A 24,028-nucleotide genomic window follows, 5' to 3' on the forward strand; every position below is an offset into this window, starting at 1 on the left:
GGTTTGAGGGGTTTTATGGGGGGTTTATGGGGGTTTATGGGGGTTTATGGGGTTTTGGGGGGGTTTATGGGGGGTTTATGGGGGGATTATGGGGGGTTTTGGGGGGTTTATGGGGGTTTATGGGGGATTTGAGGGGTTTATGGGGGGTTTGAGGAGTTTATAGGGGGGTTATGGGGGTTTATGGGGGTTTATGGGGGATTATGGGGGGTTTATGGGGGTTTATGGGGGGTTATGGGGGGGTTTATGGGGGATTATGGGGGGTTATGGGGGATTATGGGGGTTTTTGGGGGTTTATGGGGGGTTTGAAGGGGATTTTGGGGGGATTTGGGGGGATATTGGGGGTATTTTGATGGATTTTGGGGCAATTTTGGGGTATTTTGAGGGATTTTGGGGCAATTTTGGGGTATTTGGGGGCAATTTTGGGGTTATTTGGGGGTATTTTGACGCATTTTGGGGCTATTTTGGGGTATTTTGATCCATTTTGGGGCCATTTTTGCGTATTTTGGGGTATTTTGACGCATTTTGGGGCAATTTTTGTCCATTTTGGGGCAATTTTTGTCCCTTTTGGGGCAATTTGGGGGTATTTTGGGGTTATTTGGGGCTATTTTGGGGTATTTTGATGCATTTTGGGGCAATTTTTGCCTATTTTGACGCATTTTGGGGCTATTTTGGGGCCATTTTTGCTCATTTTGGGGTATTTTGGGGTATTTTGGGGCAATTTGGGGCTATTTTGGGGCAATTTTGGGGTCTTTTGGGGTATTTGGGGGGGTGTATTTTGTTACGTGTCGGCTCTTCCTCGCAGGGGTTTGTTTATCTCCATCTCGGATCGGGGTCACATCAGATCGGTCGTTAACAACTGGCCGGAGAACGACGTGAAGGTGACGCCTCTCCCTATCGGCCCTGCCAGGACCTGCCGCCCTCGCTTCCCCTTTTGCCCCCTTTCCACTTCCTCTTTTCCTTCCCCTTCCCCTTTTTCCCTTCCCCTTTCCCTTTTCCCTTCCCCTTTTCCCTTACCCTTCCACTTTTCCCTCTTCCCTTTTCCCCTTTCCCTTTTCCTTCCCCTTTTCCCTTTTCCTTTTCCCTCTTTCCTTTCCCTTTTCCCTTTTCCCTTTTCCGTTCCTTTTTCTCCTTTCCCTTTTCCCCTTTCCCTTTCCTTTTCCCTTTCCCCTTCCTCTTTTACTTCCCCTTCCCCTTTCCCTTTCCCTTTTCCCTTTCCCTTTCCCTTCTTCCTTTCCCTTTTCCCCTTTCCCCTTCCTCTTTTACTCCCCCTTCCCCTTTTTCCCTTCCCCTTTCCCCTTTCTCTTTTCCCCTTTCCCTTTTCCCCTTTCCCTTTTCCCTTCCCCTTCTCCCCTTTCCCTTTTCCTTCCCCTTTTCCCTTTCCCTTTTCCTTTCCCTTCTTCCTTTCCCTTTTCCCCTTTCCCTTTTCCTCTTTCCCTTTTCCCCTTTCCCTTTCCCCTTTCCTTTTCCCCTTTCCCTTTCCCTTTTCCTTCCCCTTTTCCCTTTCCCTTTCCCTTTTCCCCTTTCCCCTTCCTCTTTTACTTCCCCTTCCCCTTTTCCCTTCCCCTTTCCCTTCTTCCTTTCCCTTCTTCCTTTCCCTTTTCCACTTTCTCTTTTCCCCTTTCCTTTTCCCTTTCCCTTTCCTTTTCCCTTTCCCTTTCCCTTCTTCCTTTCCCTTTCCCCCTTTTACTTCCCCTTCCCCTTTTCCCTTTCCTTTTCCCCTTCCCCTTCTCCCCTTTCCCTTTCCCTTTCCCTTCTTCCTTTCCCTTTTTCCCTCTTTCCTTTTCCCTCTTTCCTTTCCCTTTTCCCTTTTCCCTTTTCCGTTCCTTTTTCTCCTTTCCCTTTTCCCCTTTTCCTTTCCTTTTTTCGTTTCCCTTTCCCCCTTTTACTTCCCCTTCCCCTTTTCCCTCTTCCCTTTCCCTTTTCCCTTCTGCCCTTTTCCCCTTCCCCTTTCCCCTTTCCTTTTCCCCTTTTCCTTTCCTTTTTTCCTTTCCCTTTCCTTTCCCCGTTTCCTTCTTTCCTTTCCCTTTTCCTCTTTCCCTTTTCCCTTTTCCCCTTTCCCTTTTCCTTTTCCCCTTCCCCTTTTCCCTTTTTTTTTCCCCTTTTCCCTTTCCCTTCTCCTTTCCTTTTCCCCTTTCCTTTTCCTTTTCCCCTTTCCCTTTCCCCTTTTCCCTTTCCCTTTTCCTTTTCCCTCTTCCCTTTTCCCCTTTCCCTTTTCCCCTTTCCTTTCCCTTTTCCCTCTTCCCTTTTCCTTTCCCTTTTCCCCTTTCTCTTTTCCCCTTTCCTTTCCCCTTCCCCTTTCCCTTTTGCCCTTTTCCTTTTCTCCTTCCCCTTTTCCTTCCCCTTTTCCCTTTCCCCTTTCCGTTTTCCCCTTTCCCTTTCCCTTTTCCTTTTCCCCTTTTCCCCTTTTCCCCTTTCCCTTTCCCTTTCCCTTTCCCTTTCCCTTCCCCTTTTCCCTTCCCCTTTTCCTTCCCCTTTTCCCTTTCCCTTCTCCTTTCCTTTTCCCCTTTCCTTTTCCTTTTCCCCTTTCCCTTTTCCCCTTTCTTTTCCCCTTTCTCTTTTCCCCTTTCCCTTTCTCCTTTCCATTTCCCCTTTCCTTTTCCCTTTCCCTTTCCCTTTTCCCCTTTCCCTTTTCCCCTTTCCTTTCCCTTTCCCCTTTCCTTTTCCCCTTTCCCTTTTCCCTTTCCCTTTTCCTTTTCCCTCTTCCCTTTTCCCCTTTCCCTTTCCTTTTCCCTTTCCCCTTCCTCTTTTACTTCCCCTTCCCCTTTTTCCCTTCCCCTTTTCCTTTTCCCTCTTCCCTTTTCCCTTTCCCTTTTCCCCTTTCCCTTTTCCTTCCCCTTTTCCCTTTTCCTTTTCACTCTTCCCTTTTCCTTTCCCTTTTCCCCTTTCTCTTTTCCCTTTCCCCCTTTCCTTTCCCCTTTCCCTTTTCCTTCCCCTTTTCACTTTCCCTTTTCCCTTTCCCTTCTCCTTTCCTTTTCCCCTTTCCTTTTCCTTTTCCCCTTCCCCTTTTCCCTTTCACTTTTCCTTTTCCCTCTTCCCTTTTCCTTTCCCTTTTCCCCTTTCTCTTTTCCCCTTTCCTTTCCCCCTTTCCCTTTTCCCTTTTCCATTCTCTTTTCTCCTTTCCCTTTTCCCTTTTCCTTTCCCTTCTCCCTTTCCCTTTTCCCCTTTCCCTTTCCCCTTTCCCATTCCCTTTTCCCTTTTCCTTTTCCCCTTTCCTTCTCCTTTTCCCCTTTCCCTTTCCCTTTTCCCCTTTCCCTTTTCCCTTTTCCCTTCCCCTTTTCCCCTTTCCCTTTTCCCTTTCCCTTCTCCTTTCCTTTTCCCCTTTCCTTTTCCTTTTCCCCTTCCCCTTTTCCCTTTCCCTTTTCCTTTTCCCTCTTCCCTTTTCCCTTCCCCTTTTCCTTCCCCTTTTCCCTTTCCCTTTTCCCTTTCCCCTTTCCCTTTCCCCTTTCCCTTTTCCCTTTTCCGTTCCCCTTTTCCTTTCCCTTTTCCCCTTTCCCTTTTCCCTTTTCCACTTCCCTTTTCCCCCCTCCTCCCCCCATTTCCTCCCCCCCGACCCCGTCCTTCCCACTTCCCCCTTCCCGCTTCCTCTTCCCCTTTCCCCTTCCTCTTCCCCACTTCCTCCCATTTCCCCCTCCCTTTTCCCTCCTCCTTTCCCCATTTCCTCTCCCCCATTTCCTCCCCCCTTCCCCTTTCCCCTCCCCCTTCCCTTCCCCATTTCCTCCCCTCTTCCCACTTCCTCTTCCCCACTTCCTCCCCCTTTCCCCCTTCCCCTTTTCCCCTTTCCCCTCCCTTTCCTTCCCCCTTTCCTTTCCCTTTTCCCCTTTCCCTTTTCCCTTTTCCACTTCCCTTTTCCCCTCTCCTCCCCCCATTTCCTCCCCTCTTCCCACTTCCTCTTCCACACTTCCTCCCCCTTTCCCCCTTTCCCCCTTCCCCTTTTCCCCTTTCCCCTCCCTTTCCTTCCCCCTTTCCCCCCCATTCTCCCCTTCCTCCCCCCATTTCCTCCCCCCATTCCCCCCCTCCTCCCCCCATTTCCTCCCCCCCCGACCCCGTCCTTCCCACTTCCCCCTTCCCGCTTCCTCTTCCCCTTTCCCACTTCCACTTCCTCTCTTCCTCCCCCCCCCCGCCCCCCTTTTCTTCCAGGCCGTGGTCGTCACCGACGGCGAACGCATTTTAGGATTGGGGGACCTCGGAGTTTATGGGATGGGGATCCCCGTGGGGAAACTCTGCCTTTACACCGCCTGCGCCGGGATCCACCCCCACAAATGTCTGCCTGTCTGCATCGACGTCGGCACCGACAACACCGTGAGTGGCCGCCTGTTGGTCCTCCAAGGCCTCCTCGAGCCTCCAGGACCCCAAAAACCCCAATCCGACCCCACTCTTGGCTGCCTGTTGGTCCTCCAAGGCCTCCTCGAGCCTCCAGGACCCCCAAAAACCCCAATCCGACCCCACTCTTGGCCGCCTGTAGGTCCTCCAAGGACTCCTCGAGCCTCCAGGGCCCCCAAAAACCCCAATCCGACCCCACTCTGGGCCGCCTGTAGTCCTCCAGAGCCCCTTGGAGGACTTATGGCCCCCAAAAACCCCAATCCGACCCCACTCTTGGCCGCCTGTAGGTCCTCCAAGGCCTCCTCCAGGCTCCAGGGCCCCCAGAAAGCCCAATCCGACCCCACTCTTGGCCGCCTGTTGGTCCTCCAAGGCCTCCTCGAGCCTCCAGGACCCCAAAAACCCCAATCCGACCCCACTCTGGGCTGCCTGTAGTCCTCCAGAGCCCCTTGGAGGACTTATGGCCCCCAAAAACCCCAATCCGACCCCACTCTGGGCTGCCTGTAGTCCTCCACAGCCCCTTGGAGGACTTATGGCCCCCCAAAAACCCCAATCCGACCCCACTCTTGGCCGCCTGTAGGTCCTTCAAGGACTCCTCGAGCCTCCAGGACCCCAAAAACCCCAATCTGACCCCACTCTGGGCTGCCTGTAGTCCTCCAGAGCCCCTTGGAGGACTTATGGCCCCCAAAAACCCCAATCCAACCGCACTCTGGTCCGCCTGTAGTCCTCCAAGGCCTCCTCGAGCCTCCAGGACTCCAAAAACCCCAATCCGACCCCACTCTGAGCCGCCTGTTGGTCCTCCAAGGCCTCCTCGAGCCTCCAGGACCCCAAAAACCCCAATCCGACCCCACTCTTGGCCGCCTGTTAGTCCTCCAGAGCCCCTTGGAGGACCTGCGGCCCTAAAGAACCCCAATCCGACCCCACTCTGGGCCGCCTGTAGTCCTCCAGAGCCCCTTGGAGGACTTATGGCCCCCAAAAACCCCAATCCGACCCCACTCTTGGCCGCCTGTAGGTCCTCCAAGGCCTCCTCGAGCCTCCAGGAGCCCAAAAAACCCCAATCCGACCCCACTCTGGGCCGCCTGTAGGTCCTCCAAGGCCTCCTCGAGCCTCCAGGACCCCCAAAAACCCCAATCCGACCCCACTCTGGGCTGCCTGTAGTCCTCCAGAGCCCCTTGGAGGACTTATGGCCCCCAAAAACCCCAATCCGACCCCACTCTGGGCCGCCTGTAGTCCTCCAGAGCCCCTTGGAGGACTTATGGCCCCCAAAAACCCCAATCCGACCCCACTCTTGGCTGCCTGTAGGTCCTCCAAGGCCTCCTCCAGGCTCCCGGACCCCAAAAAACCCCAATCTGACCCCACTCTGGGCCGCCTGTAGTCCTCCAGAGCCCCTTGGAGGACTTATGGCCCCCAAAAACCCCAATCCGACCCCACTCTTGGCTGCCTGTAGGTCCTCCAGAGCCCCTTGGAGGACTTATGGCCCCCAAAAACCCCAATCCGACCCCACTCTGGGCCGCCTGTAGGTCCTCCAAGGCCTCCTCGAGCCTCCAGGACCCCAAAAACCCCAATCCGACCCCACTCTTGGCTGCCTGTTGGTCCTCCAAGGCCTCCTCGAGCCTCCAGGACACCAAAAAAACCCCAATCTTACCCCACTCTTCGCCGCCTGTAGGTCCTCCAAGGCTTCCTCCAGGCTCCAGGACCCCAAAAACCCCAATTCGACCCCACTCTTGGCCGCCTGTAGGTCCTCCAAGGAGTCCTCGAGCCTCCAGGACCCCAAAAACCCCAATCCGACCCCACTCTGGGCCGCCTGTAGTCCTCCAGAGCCCCTTGGAGGACTTATGGCCCCCAAAAACCCCAATCCGACCCCACTCTGGGCTGCCTGTAGTCCTCCAGAGCCCCTTGGAGGACTTATGGCCCCCAAAAACCCCAATCCGACCCCACTCTGGGCCGCCTGTTAGTCCTCCAGAGCCCCTTGGAGGACCTGCGGCCCTAAAGAACCCCAATCTGACCCCACTCTTGGCCGCCTGTAGGTCCTCCAAGGCCTCCTCCAGGCTCCAGGACCCCCAAAACCCCAATCCGACCCCACTCTTGGCTGCCTGTAGGTCCTCCAAGGCCTCCTCCAGGCTCCAGGACCCCAAAAACCCCAATCCGACCCCACTCTTGTACGCCTGTAGGTCCTCCAAGGCCTCCTCGAGCCTCCAGGACCCCCAAAAACCCCAATCCGACCCCACTCTTGGCTGCCTGTAGTCCTCCAGAGCCCCTTGGAGGACTTATGGCCCCCGAAAACCCCAATCCGACCCCACTCTGGGCTGCCTGTAGTCCTCCAGAGCCCCTTGGAGGACTTATGGACCCCAAAAACCCCAATCCGACCCCACTCTGGGCTGCCTGTAGTCCTCCAGAGCCCCTTCGAGGACCTGCGGCCCTAAAGAACCCCAATTTGACCCCACTCTTGGCCGCCTGTAGGTCCTCCAAGGCCTCCTTGAGCCTCCAGGAGCCCAAAAAACCCCAATCCGACCCCACTCTGGGCCGCCTGTAGGTCCTCCAAGGCTTCCTCCAGCCTCCAGGACCCCAAAAACCCCAATCCGACCCCACTCTGGGCTGCCTGTAGTACTCCAGAGCCCCTTGGAGGACTTATGGCCCCCAAAAACCCCAATCCGACCCCCCTCTGGGCTGCCTGTAGTCCTCCAGAGCCCCTTGGAGGACTTATGGCCCCCAAAAACCCCAATCCGACCCCACTCTGGGCCGCCTGTAGTCCTCCAGAGCCCCTTGGAGGACTTATGGCCCCCCAAAACCCCAATCCGACCCCACTCTTGGCTGCCTGTAGGTCCTCCAAGGCCTCCTCCAGGCTCCAGGACCCCAAAAACCCCAATCCGACCCCACTCTGGTCCGCCTGTAGTCCTCCAAGGCCTCCTCGAGCCTCCAGGACCCCAAAAAACCCCAATCCGACCCCACTCTTGGCCGCCTGTAGGTCCTCCAAGGCCTCCTCGAGCCTCCAGGGCCCCCAAAAACCCCAATACGACCCCACTCTTGGCCGCCTGTAGGTCCTCCAAGGCCTCCTCGAGCCTCCAGGACCCCCAAAAACCCCAATCCGACCCCACTCTGAGCCGCCTGTTGGTCCTCCAGAGCCCCTTGGAGGACTTATGGCCCCCAAAAACCCCAATCCGACCCCACTCTGGGCCACCTGTAGTCCTCCAGAGCCCCTTGGAGGACTTATGGCCCCCAAAAACCCCAATCCAACCCCACTCTTGGCTGCCTGTAGGTCCTCCAAGGAGTCCTTGAGCCTCCAGGACCCCCAAAAACCCCAATCCGACCCCACTCTTGGCCGCCTGTAGTCCTCCAGAGCCCCTTGGAGGACCTGCGGCCCCAAAGAACCCCAATCTGACCCCACTCTTGGCCGCCTGTAGGTCCTCCAAGGCCTCCTCGAGCCTCCAGGACCCCAAAAACCCCAATCCAACCCCACTCTTGGCCGCCTGTAGGTCCTCCAAGGCTTCCTCCAGGCTCCAGGACCCCAAAAACCCCAATCCGACCCCACTCTGGGCTGCCTGTAGTCCTCCAGAGCCCCTTGGAGGACTTATGGCCCCCAAAAACCCCAATCCGACCCCACTCTGGGCTGCCTGTAGTCCTCCAGAGCCCCTTGGAGGACCTGCGGCCCTAAAGAACCCCAATCTGACCCCACTCTTGGCCGCCTGTAGGTCCTCCAAGGCCTCCTCGAGCCTCCAGGACCCCAAAAACCCCAATCCGACCCCACTCTTGGCCGCCTGTAGTCCTCCAAGGCCTCCTCGAGCCTCCAGGACCCCCAAAAACCCCAATCTGACCCCACTCTTGGCCGCCTGTAGGTCCTCCAAGGCCTCCTCAAGCCTCCAGGACCCCAAAAAAACCCCAATCTGACCCCACTCTGGGCCGCCTGTAGGTCCTCCAGAGCCCCTTGGAGGACTTATGGCCCCCAAAAACCCCAATCCGACCCCACTCTGGGCTGCCTGTAGTCCTCCAGAGCCCCTTGGAGGACCTGCGGCCCTAAAGAACCCCAATCTGACCCCACTCTTGGCCGCCTGTTGGTCCTCCAAGGCCTCCTCGAGCCTCCAGGACCCCCAAAAACCCCAATCCGACCCCACTCTGGGCTGCCTGTAGTCCTCCAGAGCCCCTTGGAGGACCTGCGGCCCTAAAGAACCCCAATTTGACCCCATTCTTGGCCGCCTGTAGGTCCTCCAAGGCCTCCTCGAGCCTCCAGGACCCCAAAAACCCCAATCCGACCCCACTCTTGGCCGCCTGTAGGTCCTCCAAGGCCTCCTCGAGCCTCCAGGACCCCCAAAAACCCCAATCCGACCCCACTCTTGGCCGCCTGTAGGTCCTCCAAGGCCTCCTCAAGCCTCCAGGACCCCAAAAAACCCCAATCTGACCCCACTCTGGGCCGCCTGTAGGTCCTCCAGAGCCCCTTGGAGGACTTATGGCCCCCAAAAACCCCAATCCGACCCCACTCTGGTCCGCCTGTAGTCCTCCAAGGCCTCCTCGAGCCTCCAGGACCCCAAAAAACCCCAATCCGACCCCACTCTTGGCTGCCTGTAGGTCCTCCAAGGCCTCCTCGAGCCTCCAGGACCCCAAAAAACCCCAATCCAACCCCACTCTGGGCTGCCTGTAGTCCTCCAGAGCCCCTTGGAGGACTTATGGCCCCCAAAAACCCCAATCCGACCCCACTCTGGGCTGCCTGTAGTCCTCCAGAGCCCCTTGGAGGACCTGCGGCCCTAAAGAACCCCAATCCGACCCCACTCTTGGCCGCCTGTAGGTCCTCCAAGGCCTCCTCGAGCCTCCAGGACCCCCAAAAACCCCAATCCGACCCCACTCTGGGCCGCCTGTAGTCCTCCAGAGCCCCTTGGAGGACCGGGACCCCCCCAGAACCCCCTTCCCATCCCACTCCTGTCCGCCTGTTGTCCTCCAGAGCCTCTTAAAGGACCCGCGCCCCCCCAAAAGCCCAATCCAACCGCACTCTGGTCCGCCTGTAGGTCCTCCAAGGCCTCCTGGAGGCTCCAGACCCCCCCAAAACCCCCTTCCCATCCCACTCCTGTCCGCCTGTTGTCCTCCAGAGCCTCTTAAAGGACCGGGACCCCCCCAAAACCCCCTTCCCATCCCACTCCTGTCCGCCTGTTGTCCTCCAGAGCCTCTTAAAGGACCCGCGCCCCCCCAAAAGCCCAATCCAACCGCACTCTGCTCCGCCTGTAGGTCCTCCAAGGCCTCCTGGAGGCTCCAGACCCCCCCGTAACCCCTCTCCCATCCCACTCCTGTCCGCCTGTAGTCCTCCAGAGCCCCTTGGAGGACCGGGACCCCCCCAAAACCCCCCTCCCATCCCCCTCTATTCCGCCTGTAGTCCTCCAGAGCCCCTTGGAGGACCGGGACCCCCCCGAAACCCCCCTCCCATCCCACTCCTGTCTGCCTGTAGTCCTCCAGAGCCCCTTGGAGGACTTATGGCCCCCCAAAACCCCAATCCAACCTCACTCTGCTCCGCCTGTAGTCCTCCAAGGCCTCCTGGAGGCCCCAGACCCCCCCGAAACCCCTCTCCCATCCCACTCCTGTCCGCCTGTAGTCCTCCAGAGCCCCTTGGAGGACCGGGACCCCCCCGAAACCCCCCTCCCATCCCACTCCTGTCCGCCTGTAGTCCTCCAGAGCCCCTTGGAGGACCGGGACCCCCCCGAAACCCCCCTCCCATCCCACTCCTGTCCGCCTGTAGTCCTCCAGAGCTCCTTGGAGGACCGGGACCCCCCCGAAACCCCCCTCCCATCCCACTCCTGTCCGCCTGTAGTCCTCCAGAGCCTCTTAAAGGACCTTTAGCCCAAAATACCCCCCTCCCATCCCCCTCTATTCCGCCTGTAGTCCTCCAGAGCCCCTTGGAGGACCGGGACCCCCCCGAAACCCCCCTCCCATCCCACTCCTGTCTGCCTGTAGTCCTCCAGAGCCCCTTGGAGGACTTATGGCCCCCCAAAACCCCAATCCAACCTCACTCTGCTCCGCCTGTAGTCCTCCAAGGCCTCCTGGAGGCCCCAGAGCCCCCCGAAACCCCCCTCCCATCCCACTCCTGTCCGCCTGTAGTCCTCCAGAGCCTCTTAAAGGACCTTTAGCCCAAAATACCCCCCTCCCATCCCACTCCTGTCTGCCTGTAGTCCTCCAGAGTCCCTTGGAGGACTTATGGCCCCCCAAAACCCCAATCCGACCCCACTCCTGTCCGCCTGTTGTCCTCCAGAGCCTCTTAAAGGACCCCTTCTACATGGGGCTGTACCAAAAACGCGACCGCTCGCCGGCCTACGACGACCTCATCGACGAATTCATGGAGGCCATCACCGACCGGTAACAGCCGCCCCCTCTTTTTAGGGTCTCTGCCCCTTTAAGACCACCCCCTCCCCCCCCCCCCTCCAAATCCGACTGTCGCGGTCCTCCAAAGGTACGGTCAGAACACCCTGATCCAATTTGAGGACTTTGGGAACCACAACGCTTTCCGTTTCCTCCGCAAGTACCGGGAGAAGTACTGTACCTTTAACGACGACATTCAAGGTGGGTTTGGGGGTTGCTGGGTCCTCCCAGGGGTGTTTGGTCCTCCAACGGGTGTTGGGTCCTCCTAGGGGTGTTGCTGGGTCCTCCAAGGGGTGTTGCTGGGTCCTCTGAGGGGTGCCGGGTCCTCCAAGGGGGGTTGGGTCCTCCCACGGGTGTTGTTTGGTCCTCCTAGGGGTGCTGGGTCCTCCAAGGGGTGTCGCTGGGTCCTCCTAGGGGTGTTTGGTCCTCCAACGGGTGTTGGGTCCTCCAAGGGTGTTCAGTCCTCCTAGGGGTGTTGCTCGGTCCTCCAACGGGTGCTGGGCCCTCCCAGGGGTGTCGCTGGGTCCTCCAAGGGGTGTTGCTGGGTCCTCCAAGGGGGGTTGGGTCCTCCTAGGGGTGTTGGGTCCTTCTAGGGGTGTTGCTGGGTCCTCCAAGGGGTGTTGCTGGGTCCTCCAAGGGGTGTTGCTGGGTCCTCCGAGGGGTGTTGAGTCCTCCCAGGGGTGTCGATGCGTCCTCCCAGGGGTGTTCAGTCCTCCAACGGGTGTTGTTTGGTCATCCAATGGGTTTTGGGTCCTCCAACGGGTGCTGGGTCCTCCCAGGGGTGTTGGGTCCTCCTAGGGGTGTTGCTCGGTCCTCCAACGGGTGCTGGGTCCTCCGAGGGGTGTTGAGTCCTCCAAAGGGTGCTGGGTCCTCCAAGGGGTGTTGCTGGGTCCTCCAAGGGGTGTTGAGTCCTCCTATGGCTGTTGTTGGTCCTCCCACGGGCGTTGAGTCCTCCTATGGGAGTCATTGGGTCCTCCTATCGGTGTTGTTGGGTCCTCCAAAGGGTGTTGAGTCCTCCAGCGGGTGTTGTTGGGTCCTCCAAGGGGTGTTGAGTCCTCCTATGTGTCCTCCTAGGGGTGTTGAGTCCTCCTACGGGCGTTGTTGAGTCCTCCAGTGTCAGCTGAGTCCTCCTATGGCTGTTGTTGAGTCCTCCAGTGTCTGTTGAGTCCTCCTATGGCTGTTGTTGAGTCCTCCTGTGGCTGTTGTTGAGTCCTCCAGAGACTGTTGAGTCCTCCTATGGTTGTTGTTGAGTCCTCCGGTGTCTGTTCAGTCCTCCAATGTCTCCTAAGTCCACTTCTGAGTGTTGTTGAGTCCTCCTATGGGTGTTGTTGAGTCCTCCAACGGCTGTTATTGAGTCCTCCAGCAGCTGTTACGGCTCTTATTGAGTCCTCCAGAGACTGTTGAGTCCTCCTATGGCTGTTGTTGAGTCCTCCGGTGTCTGTTGAGTCCTCCAATGTCTGTGAAGTCCACTTCTGAGTGTTGTTGAGTCCTCCTACGGGTGTTGTTGAGTCCTCCAGTGTCCGCTGAGTCCTCCTGTGGGTGTTGTTGAGTCCTCCAACGGCTGTTATTGAGTCCTCCAGCAGCTGTTGAGTCCTCCTATGGGTGTCGCTGAGTCCTCCACTGTCTATTGAGTCCTCCTATGGGCGTTGTTGAGTCCTCCAATGTCTGTTGAGTCCTCCTACGGGTGTCGCTGAGTCCTCCACTGTCTGTTATGTCCTCCTATGGGTGTCACTGAGTCCTCCACTGTCTATTGAGTCCTCCTATGGGTGTCGCTGAGTCCTCCAATGTCTATTGAGTCCTCCTATGGGTGTCGCTGAGTCCTCCACTGTCTGTTCAGTCCTCCAATGTGGGTCGTTGAGTCCTCCTACGGGTATTGAGTCCTCCTATGGGTGTCGCTGAGTCCTCCACTGTCTGTTAAGTCCTCCTATGGGCGTTGTTGAGTCCTCCAATGTCTGTTGAGTCCTCCAATGTGGGTCGTTGAGTCCTCCTATGGGTATTGAGTCCTCCTATGGGTGTCGCTGAGTCCTCCACTGTCTGTTAAGTCCTCCAATGTGGGTCGTTGAGTCCTCCTATGGGTATTTAGTCCTCCTATGGGTGTCGCTGAGTCCTCCACTGTCTGTTAAGTCCTCCAATGTGGGTCGTTGAGTCCTCCTATGGGTATTGAGTCCTCCTATGGGTGTCACTGAGTCCTCCACTGTCTGTTAAGTCCTCCAATGTGGGTCGTTGAGTCCTCCTATGGGTATTGAGTCCTCCTATGGGTGTCGCTGAGTCCTCCACTGTCTGTTGAGTCCTCCTATGGGTGTCGCTGAGTCCTCCACTGTCTGTTGAGTCCTCCTATGGGTGTCACTGAGTCCTCCAATGTCTGTTGAGTCCTCCTATGGGCGTTGTTGAGTCCTCCAATGTCTGTTGAGTCCTCCTATGGGTGTCACTGAGTCCTCCAGTGTCTATTGAGTCCTCCTATGGGTGTCGCTGAGTCCTCCACTGTCTGTTAAGTCCTCCTATGGGTGTCGCTGAGTCCTCCACTGTCTATTGAGTCCTCCTATGGGTGTCGCTGAGTCCTCCACTGTCTGTTAAGTCCTCCTATGGGTGTCGCTGAGTCCTCCACTGTCTATTGAGTCCTCCTATGGGTGTCGCTGAGTCCTCCTATGGGTATTGAGTCCTCCTATGGGTGTCGCTGAGTCCTCCACTGTCTATTGAGTCCTCCTATGGGTGTCGCTGAGTCCTCCTATGGGTATTGAGTCCTCCTATGGGCGTTGTTGAGTCCTCCACTGTCCATTGAGTCCTCCTATGGGTGTCGCTGAGTCCTCCACTGCCCATTGAGTCCTCCTATGGGTGTCGCTGAGTCCTCCTATGGGTATTTAGTCCTCCTATGGGTGTCGCTGAGTCCTCCAGTGTCTATTGAGTCCTCCTACGGGTGTCGCTGAGTCCTCCTATGGGTGTCGCTGAGTCCTCCACTGCCCGTTGAGTCCTCCAACGGGTGTCGCTGAGTCCTCCACGGCCCCGTTGAGTCCTCCGGCGCCTGTCGAGTCCTCCAACAACCGTCCCAGTCGTGCTGTTATCTCAGGTACAGCCGCCGTCGCCTTGGCCGGCCTATTGGCAGCTCAGAAAGCAACGGGGAAACCCATAGCAGAACACAAAGTGCTGTTCCTCGGGGCCGGAGAGGTGAGAGCCGCCTGTCGGAGTCCTCCAAGAGGCCGCTAGGTCCTCCAAGGGGGTGACAGGGTCCCCAAATGGGGGTGTTTTCCCCCCCTCTCCACCCCACAACTCCCCTCCCCACCCCATAACCCCCCCCAGGCGGCTCTGGGCATCGCCAACCTCATCGTTATGGCCATGGTGGAGAATGGGGTTCCCGTGGAGGACGCGCGGAGGAGGATTTGGATGTATGACAAACACGGCTTGGTCCGCCAGGTACAGTTCCTCCCCCCCCTCCCCTCAACAACAGCCCCACCGGATGGGTGTTGCGGAGTCCTCCAATGGGTGTGGAGTCCTCCAACGGGGGTCCATGGGGTCTTCTATGGGGGTGGAGTCCTCCAATGGGGGTTGCGGAGTCCTCCGACGGGCGTGGAGTCCTCCAATGGGGGTCGTTGGGGTCTTCTATGGGGGTGGAGTCCTCCAACGGGGGTCCATGGGGTCTTCTATGGGGCTGGAGTCCTCCAATGGGGGTCGTTGGGGTGTCCTGTGGGGGTGGAGTCCTTCTATGGGTGTTGTGGAGTCCTCCGACGGGCGTGGAGTCCTCCAACGGGGGTCCATGGGGTCTTCTATGGGGGTGGAGTCCTCCAACGGGGGTCGTTGGGGTCTCCTGTGGGGGTGGAGTCCTCCTATGGGGGTTGCGGAGTCCTCCGACGGGCGTGGAGTCCTCCAACGGGGGTCCATGGGGTCTTCTGTGGGGGTGGAGTCCTCCAATGGGGGTCGCTGGGGGCTCCTATGGGGGTGGAGTCCTCCTATGGGGGTTGCGGAGTCCTCCGACGGGCGTGGAGTCCTCCAATGGGGGTCGTTGGGGTCTTCTATGGGGGTGGAGTCCTCCAATGGGGGTTGCGGAGTCCTCCGACGGGCGTGGAGTCCTCCAATGGGGGTCGTTGGGGTCTTCTATGGGGGTGGAGTCCTCCAATGGGGGTCGTTGGGGTCTTCTGTGGGGGTGGAGTCCTCCAATGGGGGTCGTTGGGGTCTCCTGTGGGGGTGGAGTCCTCCTATGGGGGTTGCGGAGTCCTCCGACGGGCGTGGAGTCCTCCAACGGGGGTCCATGGGGTCTTCTGTGGGGGTGGAGTCCTCCAATGGGGGTCGTTGGGGGCTCCTGTGGGGGTGGAGTCCTCCAATGGGGGTCGTTGGGGTCTTCTATGGGGGTGGAGTCCTCCAATGGGGGTCGTTGGGGTCTCCTGTGGGGGTGGAGTACTCCTATGGGTGTTGCGGAGTCCTCCGACGGGCGTGGAGTCCTCCAATGGGGGTCGTTGGGGTCTTCTGTGGGGGTGGAGTCCTCCAATGGGGGTCGTTGGGGTGTCCTGTGGGGGTGGAGTCCTCCAATGGGTGTTGTGGAGTCCTCCGACGGGCGTGGAGTCCTCCAATGGGGGTCGTTGGGGCGTCCTGTGGGGGTGGAGTCCTCCAATGGGGGTTGCGGAGTCCTCCAACGGGCGTGGAGTCCTCCAACGGGGGTCCATGGGGTCTTCTGTGGGGGTGGAGTCCTCCAACGGGGGTCGTTGGGGGCTCCTGTGGGGGTGGAGTCCTTCTATGGGTGTTGTGGAGTCCTCCGACGGGTGTGGAGTCCTCCAATGGGGGTCGTTGGGGTCTTCTATGGGGGTGGAGTCCTCCAATGGGGGTCGTTGGGGTCTTCTATGGGGGTGGAGTCCTCCAACGGGGGTCGTTGGGGTCTTCTATGGGGGTGGAGTCCTCCTATGGGGGTTGCGGAGTCCTCCGACGGGCGTGGAGTCCTCCAACGGGGGTCGTTGGGGTCTTCTATGGGGGTGGAGTCCTCCAATGGGGGTCGTTGGGGTCTTCTATGGGGGTGGAGTCCTTCTATGGGTGTTGTGGAGTCCTCCGACGGGCGTGGAGTCCTCCAACGGGGGTCCATGGGGTCTTCTATGGGGGTGGAGTCCTCCAATGGGGGTTGCGGAGTCCTCCGACGGGCGTGGAGTCCTCCAGTGGGGGTCCATAGGGTCTTCTATGGGGGTGGAGTCCTCCAATGGGGGTCGTTGGGGTCTTCTATGGTTGTGGAGTCCTCCAATGGGGGTCGTTGGGGTCTCCTGTGGGGGTGGAGTCCTCCTATGGGTGTTGTGGAGTCCTCCGACGGGCGTGGAGTCCTCCAACGGGGGTCCATGGGGGCTCCTGTGGGGGTGGAGTCCTCCAATGGGGGTCGTTGGGGTCTTCTATGGGGGTGGAGTCCTCCAACGGGGGTCCATGGGGTCTTCTGTGGGGGTGGAGTCCTCCAATGGGGGTCGTTGAGGGCTCCTGTGGGGGTGGAGTCCTTCTATGGGTGTTGTGGAGTCCTCCAAGGGGCGTGGAGTCCTCCAACGGGGGTCGTTGGGGTCTTCTATGGGGCTGGAGTCTTCCAGTGGGGGTCGTTGGGGTCTTCTATGGGGGTGGAGTCCTCCAATGGGGGTCGTTGGGGTCTTCTATGGGGGTGGAGTCCTCCTATGGGGGTTGCGGAGTCCTCCAATGGGTGTGGAGTCCTCCCATGGGGGTCGTTGGGGTCTTCTATGGGGGTGGAGTCCTCCAACGGGGGTCCATGGGGTCTTCTATGGGGCTGGAGTCCTCCAATGGGGGTTGTTGAGTCCTCCAACGCGTGTTCAGTCCTCCCACGGGTGTTGTTGAGTCCTCCTATGGCTTTTGAGTCCTCCAACGTGGGTCGTTGGGTCCTCCAACGCGTGTTGAGTCCTCCCACGGGTGTTGCTGAGTCCTCCTACGGGTATTGAGTCCTCCAATGGGTGTTGCTGAGTTCTCCTGCGGCTGTTGAGTCCTCCAACGGGTGTTGTTGAGTCCTCCTATGGCTTTTGAGTCCTCCAATGCGGGTCGTTGGGTCCTCCAACGCGTGTTGAGTCCTCCAACGGGTGTTGTTGAGTCCTCCTACGGGTATTGAGTCGTCTTATGGGTGTTGAGTCCTCCAACGGGTGTTGTTGAGTCCTCCTACGGGTATTGAGTCCTCCTATGGCTTTTGAGTCCTCCAGCGGGGGTCATTGAGTCCTCCTACGGGTATTGAGTCCTCCTATGGGTGTTGTTGAGTCCTCCTACGCGTGTTGAGTCCTCCTACGGGTATTGAGTCGTCTTATGGGTGTTGAGTCCTCCAACGGGTGTTGCTGAGTCCTCCAACGCGTGTTGAGTCCTCCAACGGGGGTCACTCGGTCCTCCCATGGCTTCTGAGTCCTCCAACAGGGGTCACTCGGTCCTCCCATGGCTTCTGAGTCCTCCAACGGGGGTCACTCGGTCCTCCCATGGCTTCTGAGTCCTCCAACGGGGGTCACTCGGTCCTCCCATGGCTTCTGAGTCCTCCAGCGGGTGTTGCCGAGTCCTCCCATGGCTTCTGAGTCCTCCAACGGGGGTCACTCGGTCCTCCCATGGCTTCTGAGTCCTCCAGCGGGTGTTGCCGAGTCCTCCCATGGCTTCTGAGTCCTCCAACGGGGGTCACTCGGTCCTCCCATGGCTTCTGAGTCCTCCAGCGGGTGTTGCCGAGTCCTCCCATGGCTTCTGAGTCCTCCAACGGGGGTCACTCGGTCCTCCCATGGCTTCTGAGTCCTCCAACGGGGGTCACTCGGTCCTCCTATGGCTTCTGAGTCCTCCAACGGGGGTCACTCGGTCCTCCTATGGCTTCTGAGTCCTCCAACGGGGGTCACTCGGTCCTCCCATGGCTTCTGAGTCCTCCAACGGGGGTCACTCGGTCCTCCCATGGCTTCTGAGTCCTCCAACGGGTGTCGCCGAGTCCTCCGCCGACCTCGGAGTCCTCCAACCCCCCCCCCCCCCCCCCCCCCCATCTCCATCCCATACCCTCCCAGGGCCGGGAAGAGAAAGTGGACTCCAACCAAGAGCCGTTTGCACACCCAGCTCCGGATTCCATCCCGCACAGCTTCGAGGAGGCGGTGACGTTGTTGAAGCCGTCGGCCATCATCGGTCAGTCGTTTGTCACCCTTCCGGGGGGGATGGGGGGGGGTTGTTGGCCTTTTGACCCCTTGCTTGGCTCCCCTGGGCTCCGACTGTTCCCTATCACCGACTGTTCCCCCCTCCTCCGTTGGAGGACCGCTCCTTTGTGCTCTATTGGGGCTCCGACTGTCCCTCAGTCCTCCACTGGAGGACCGTTCCCCCCTCCTCCATTCTTTCTGCTCTACTGGGGTCCGACTGTCCCTCAGTCCTCCACTGGAGGACCGTTCCCCCCTCCTCCATTGGAGGACTGCTCCTTTGTGCTCTATTGGGGCTCCGACTGTCCCTCAGTCCTCCACTGGAGGACCGTTCCCCCCTCCTCTGTTGGAGGACCGCTCCTTTGTGCTCCAGTGGGGGTCCGACTGTCCCTCAGTCCTCCACTGGAGGACCGTTCCCCCCTCCTCCATTCTTTCTGCTCTACTGGGGTCCGACTGTCCCTCAGTCCTCCACTGGAGGACCGTTCCCCCCTCCTCCATTGGAGGACCGCTCCTTTGTGCTCTATTGGGGGTCCGACTGTCCCTCAGTCCTCCACTGGAGGACCATTTCCCCCTCCCCCATCGTCCGACTGTTCCCCCCTCCCCCATTGGAGGACCATTCCCTCCTCCCCCATCGTCCGACTGTTCCCCCCTCCCCCATTGGAGGACCATTCCCCCCACCCCCATCGTCCGACTGTTCCCCCCTCCTACCCCCTTTCCAGGTGTAGCGGGCGCCGGACGCCTCTTCACCCCTTCAGTCCTCCAAAAGATGGCCGCCATCAACGACCGCCCCATCATCTTCGCCCTCAGCAACCCTACAGCCAAAGCGGAGTGTACAGCCGAAGAGGCCTACACCTTAACCGAGGTACCCCCCCCCCCCCCTCCCCACTTTTCTGACTGTTCCCGGGCCCCTTCAGTCCTCCAAGAGCTCTGGGAGGACCTTCGGGGTGTTGTAGGTCCTCCAAGAGGCCTTTTGGGGTACTGTAAGTCCTCCAAGAGGACCTTTGGGGTGTTGTAAGTCCTCCAGGAGGACCTTTGGGGTGTTGACAGTCCTCCAAGAGCTCTGGGAGGACCGTCGGGGTGTTGTTGGTCCTCCAGGAGGACCTTTGGGGTGTTGTTGGTCCTCCAGGAGGACCTTTGGGGTGTTGACAGTCCTCCAACAGCTCTGGGAGGACCGTCGGGGTATTGTTGGTCCTCCAAGAGGACCTTTGGGGTGTTGTAGGTCCTCCAAGAGACCCTTTGGGGTGTTGTGAGTCCTCCAAGAGGACCTTTGGGGTACTTTAAGTCCTCCAGGAGGACCTTTGGGGTGTTGTGAGTCCTCCAAGAGGACCTTTGGGGTGTTGTAGGTCCTCCAGGAGGACCTTTGGGGTGTTGTAGGTCCTCCAAGAGGCCTTTTGGGGTGTTGTGAGTCCTCCAGGAGGACCTTTGGGGTGTTGTGAGTCCTCCAGGAGGACCTTTGGGGTGTTGTAGGTCCTCCAGGAGGACCTTTGGGGTGTTGACAGTCCTCCAAGAGCTCTGGGAGGACCTTTGGGGTGTTGTAGGTCCTCCAGGAGGACCTTTGGGGTGTTGTTGGTCCTCCAAGAGGACCTTTGGGGTGTTGTGAGTCCTCCAGGAGGGCCTTTGGGGCGTTGACAGTCCTCCAAGAGCTCTGGGAGGACCTTCGGGGTGTTGTTGGTCCTCCAAGAGGCCTTTTGGGGTGTTGTTGGTCCTCCAGGAGGACCTTTGGGGTGTTGTAGGTCCTCCAGGAGGACCTTTGGGGTGTTGACAGTCCTCCAACAGCTCTGGGAGGACCGTCGGGGTGTTGTAGGTCCTCCAAGAGGCCTTTTGGGGTGTTGTTGGTCCTCCAGGAGGACCTTTGGGGTGTTGTGAGTCCTCCAGGAGGACCTTTGGGGTCTCATAGGTCCTCCAAGATCCCCTATAGGGTCTCATAGGTCCTCCAAGAGACCCTTTAGGGTCCTATAAGTCCTCCAAGAGCCCTTTTAGGGTCCCATAAGTCCTCCAAGAGCCCCTTTAGGGTCCCATAAGTCCTCCAAGAGACCCTTTAGGGTCCCATAAGTCCTCCAAGAGCCCCTATAGGGTCTCGTAGGTCCTCCAAGAGGCCTTTTAGGGCCCCATAAGTCCTCCAAGAGCCCCTATAGGGTCCTATAAGTCCTCCAAGAGACCCTTTAGGGTCTCGTAGGTCCTCCAAGAGACCCTTTAGGATCCTATAAGTCCTCCAAGAGACCCTTTAGGGCCCCGTAAGTCCTCCAAGAGCCCCTATAGGGCCCCGTAAGTCCTCCAAGAGCCCCTTTAAGGTCCCATAAGTCCTCCAAGAGACCCTTTAGGGTCCCGTAAGTCCTCCAAGAGGCCCTATAGGGTCTCATAGGTCCTCCAAGAGACCCTTTAGGGTCTCATAAGTCCTCCAAGAGACCCTTTAGGGTCCTGTAAGTCCTCCAAGAGACCCTTTAAGATCCTATAAGTCCTCCAAGAGCCCTTATAGTGTCCTATAAGTCCTCCAAGAGACCCTATAGGGTCTCATAAGTCCTCCAAGAGACCTTTTAGGGTCCCGTAGGTCCTCCAAGAGGCCCTTTGGGGTCCCGTAAGTCCTCCAAGAGACCCTTTAGGGTCCTATAAGTCCTCCAAGAACCCTTTTAGGGTCCCATAAGTCCTCCAAGATCCCCTATAGGGTCTCATAGGTCCTCCAAGAGACCCTTTAGGGTCTCATAGGTCCTCCAAGAGACCCTTTAGGGTCTCGTAGGTCCTCCAAGATCCCCTTTAGGATCCTATAAGTCCTCCAAGAGACCCTTTAGGGCCCCGTAAGTCCTCCAAGAGGCCCTATAGGGTCTCGTCGGTCCTCCAAGAGCCCCTTTAGGGCCCCGTAAGTCCTCCAAGAGGCCCTTTAGGGCCCCGTAAGTCCTCCAAGAGCCCCTTTGGGGTCTCCCATCGGTCCTCCAAGTATGTCCTGTAAGTCCTCCAAGATCCCCTTTAGGATCCCGTAGGTCCTCCAAGAGACCCTTTAGGGCCCCGTAAGTCCTCCAAGAGGCCCTATAGGGCCCCGTAAGTCCTCCAACCCCCCCCTAAACCCCCCTATATCCCTTATAGGGTCGCTGCCTCTTCGCCAGCGGGAGCCCTTTCGACGTCGTGACCCTCCCGGATGGGCGCAGCTTCAAAGCGGGCCAAGGGAACAACGCTTACATCTTCCCAGGTGATGGGGCGGCCCTATAGGGGGCCCTATAGGTGGCCCTATAAGGGGGGGTGGGTTATGGGGTCGGATATGGGGGGAGAGGGGGAGAGATAATGGGGCGGTGTCGTTATAGGGGTGGCGTTGGCCGTCATATTGAGCAGCGTGAGGCACATCAGCGACCGCGTCTTCCTGGAGGCGGCCAAGGTGGGGTTATGGGGGGGTTATGGGGGGCTATGGGGGGCTATGGGGCCGGTGGGGGGCAATGGGGGGCAGTGGGGGGCAATGGGAGTCAATGGGACTCAATGGGAGTCAATGGGAGTCAGTGGGGGGCAATGGGAGTCAATGGGGGGCAATGGGACTCAATGGGACTCAATGGGACTCAATGGGAGTCAATGGGAATAAATGGGGGGCAATGGGGGTATAATGGGGGGCAATGGGAGTCAATGGGAGTCAATGGGGGGCAATGGGGGGCAATGGGGGTCAATGGGGATCAATGAGAGTCAATGGAGGGCAATGGGGGGCAATGGGAGTCAATGGGGGGGAATGGGGGGCAATGGGGGGCAATGGGAGGGTTATGGGGGGGCTATGGGGGGCTATGGGGCCGGTGGGGGGCAATGGGGGGCGGTGGGGGGCAATGGGAGTCAATGGGACTCAATGGGATTCAATGGGGGGCAATAGAAGTCAATGGGAGTCAATGAGAGTCTATGGGGGGCAATGGGAGTCAATGGGAGTCAATGGGGGGCAATGGGGGGCAATGGGGGGCAATGGGGGGCAATGGGAGGCAATGGGAGGCAATGGGGGTCAATGGGGGGCAATGGGAGTCAATGGGGGGCAATGGAGGGCAATGGGGGGGATTTTGGGGGGTTATGGGGGGCTATGGGGGGCTATGGGGGGCTATGGGGCCGGTGGGGGGCGGTGGGGGGCAATGGGAGTCAATGGGGGCCAATGGGAGTCAATGGGGGGCAATGGGGGTATAATGGGGGTCAATGGGGGGCAATGGGAGTCAATGGGGGGCAATGGGGGGCAATGGGGGGCAATGGGAGTCAATGGGGGGCAATGGGAGTCAATGGGGGGCAATGGGGGGCAATGGGGGGCAATGGGAGTCAATGGGGGGCAATGGGAGTCAATGGGACTCAATGGGAGTCAATGGGGGCCGGTGGGGGGCAATGGGGGGGCTATGGGGGGCTATGGGGGGCAATGGGGGGCGGTGGGGGGCTGTGGGAGTCAATGGGGGGCAATGGGGGTCAATGGGGTTATAATGGGAGTCAATGGGAGTCAATGGGGGCCAATGGGAGTCAATGGGGGGCAATGGGGGGCAATGGGAGTCAATGGGGGGCAATGGAGGGCAATGGGAGTCAATGGGGGGCAATGGGAGTCAATGGGGGGCAATGGGGGGCAATGGGGGGCAATGGGAGTCAATGGGGGGCAATGGGGGGCAATGGAGGGCAGTGGGGGGCAATGGGAGTCAATCGGGGGTTATGGGGGGGCTATGGGGGGCTATGGGGGGCTATGGGGCCGGTGGGGGGCAATGGGGGGCGGTGGGGGGCAGTGGGAGTCAATGGGACTCAATGGGATTCAATGGGAGTCAATGGGGGGCAATGGGAGGCAATGGGGGGCAATGGGGGGCAATGGGGGGCAATGGGAGTCAATAGAAGTCAATGGGAGTCAATGGGGGGCAATGGGGGGCAATGGGGGTATAATGGGGGGCAATGGGGGGCAATGGGGGGCAATGGGGCTCAATGGGAGTCAATGGGGGGCAATGGGGGGCAATGGGATTTAATGGGAGTGAATGGGGGGCAATGGGAGGCAATGGGGGGCAATGGAAGTCAATGGGGGGCAATGGAGGGCAATGGGAGGCAATGGGAGGCAATGGGGGGCAATGGGGGGCAATGGGGGGCAATGGGGGGCAATGGGGGTCAATGGGGGTCAATGGGGGGGTTATGGGGGGGCTATGGGGGGCTATGGGGCCGGTGGGGGGCAATGGGGGGCGGTGGGGGGCAATGGGAGTCAATGGGAGTCAATGGGGGGCAATGGGAGTCAATAGAAGTCAATGGGAGTCAATGGGGGGCAATGGGGGTATAATGGGGGTCAATGGGAGTCAATGGGGGGCAATGGGGGTCAATGGGGGTCAATGGGAGTCAATGGGAGGCAATGGGGGGCAATGGGGGTATAATGGGGGTCAATGGGGGTATAATGGGAGTCAATGGGAGTCAATGGGGGGCAATGGGGGTCAATGGGGGTCAATGGGAGTCAATGGGAGGCAATGGGGGGCAGTGGGGGGCGGTGGGAGTCAATGGGGGGCAATGGGGGGCAGTGGGGGTCAATGGGGGGCAATGGGGGGCAATGGGAGTCAATGGGGGTCAATAGGGTTTAATGGGAGTCAATGGGGGGCAATGGGGGTCGATGGGGGTATAATGGGAGTCAATGGGGGGCAATGGGGGGCAATGGGAGTCAATGGGGAGCAACGGGGGGAATTTGGGGGGGTTATGGGAGGGCTATGGGGGGCTATGGGGCCGGTGGGGGGCAATGGGGGGCGGTGGGGGGCAGTGGGAGTCAATGGGGGGCAATGGGGGGCAATGGGGTTATAATGGGAGTCAATGGGAGTCAATGGGGGCCAATGGGAGTCAATGGGAGCCAATGGGAGTCAATGGGGGGCAATGGGGGGGAATGGGGGGCAATGGGAGTCAATGGGAGTCAATGGGGGGCAATGGGGTCAATGGGGGGCAATGGGGTATAATGGGAATCAATGGGAGTCAATGGGATTCAATGGGTCCCAATGGGATTCAATGGGTCCCAATGGGAGTCAATGGGTCCCAATGGGTCTCAATGGGAGTCAATGGGTTCTATGGGTCCCAATGGGTCCCAATGGGTTCTATGGGTGTCAATGGGTCTCTATGGGTCCCAATGTGCCTCAATGGGTCCCAATGTCTCTCAATGGGTCCCAATGGGTCCCAATGGGTTCTATGGGTCCCAATGGGTGTCTATGGGTCTCTATGGGTCCCAATGGCTCTCAATGGGTCCGGATGGGTTCTATGGGTCTCAATGGGTCTCAATGGGTCCCAATGGGCCTCAATGGGTCCCAATGTCTCTCAATGGGTCCCAATGGGTCCCAATGGGTTCT

General features: G+C 58.9%; 1 protein-coding gene across 4 annotated transcripts in view; it reads left to right on the forward strand.

Moving 5' to 3' along the window:
- LOC107050579 (NAD-dependent malic enzyme, mitochondrial-like) overlaps window positions 1-24,028 on the forward strand; it is a 41,292-nt gene that overhangs the window by 7,111 nt on the left and 10,153 nt on the right. For all 4 annotated transcript variants that reach the window (XM_040655661.2, XM_040655660.2, XM_046905720.1 and 1 more), the window contains 10 exons: window positions 803-878; window positions 4,138-4,299; window positions 10,544-10,647; window positions 10,742-10,851; window positions 13,715-13,812; window positions 13,945-14,058; window positions 17,628-17,742; window positions 18,467-18,609; window positions 20,826-20,928; window positions 21,041-21,111. In XM_040655661.2, coding sequence (XP_040511595.1) covers window positions 803-878; window positions 4,138-4,299; window positions 10,544-10,647; window positions 10,742-10,851; window positions 13,715-13,812; window positions 13,945-14,058; window positions 17,628-17,742; window positions 18,467-18,609; window positions 20,826-20,928; window positions 21,041-21,111 — 1,096 coding nt within the window. The remainder of the gene's footprint in view (window positions 1-802; window positions 879-4,137; window positions 4,300-10,543; window positions 10,648-10,741; window positions 10,852-13,714; window positions 13,813-13,944; window positions 14,059-17,627; window positions 17,743-18,466; window positions 18,610-20,825; window positions 20,929-21,040; window positions 21,112-24,028) is intronic.

The sequence above is a fragment of the Gallus gallus genome, chromosome Z (assembly GCF_016699485.2).
Source record: "Gallus gallus isolate bGalGal1 chromosome Z, bGalGal1.mat.broiler.GRCg7b, whole genome shotgun sequence".
In the NCBI taxonomy this organism is placed as follows: Eukaryota; Metazoa; Chordata; class Aves; order Galliformes; family Phasianidae; genus Gallus; species Gallus gallus.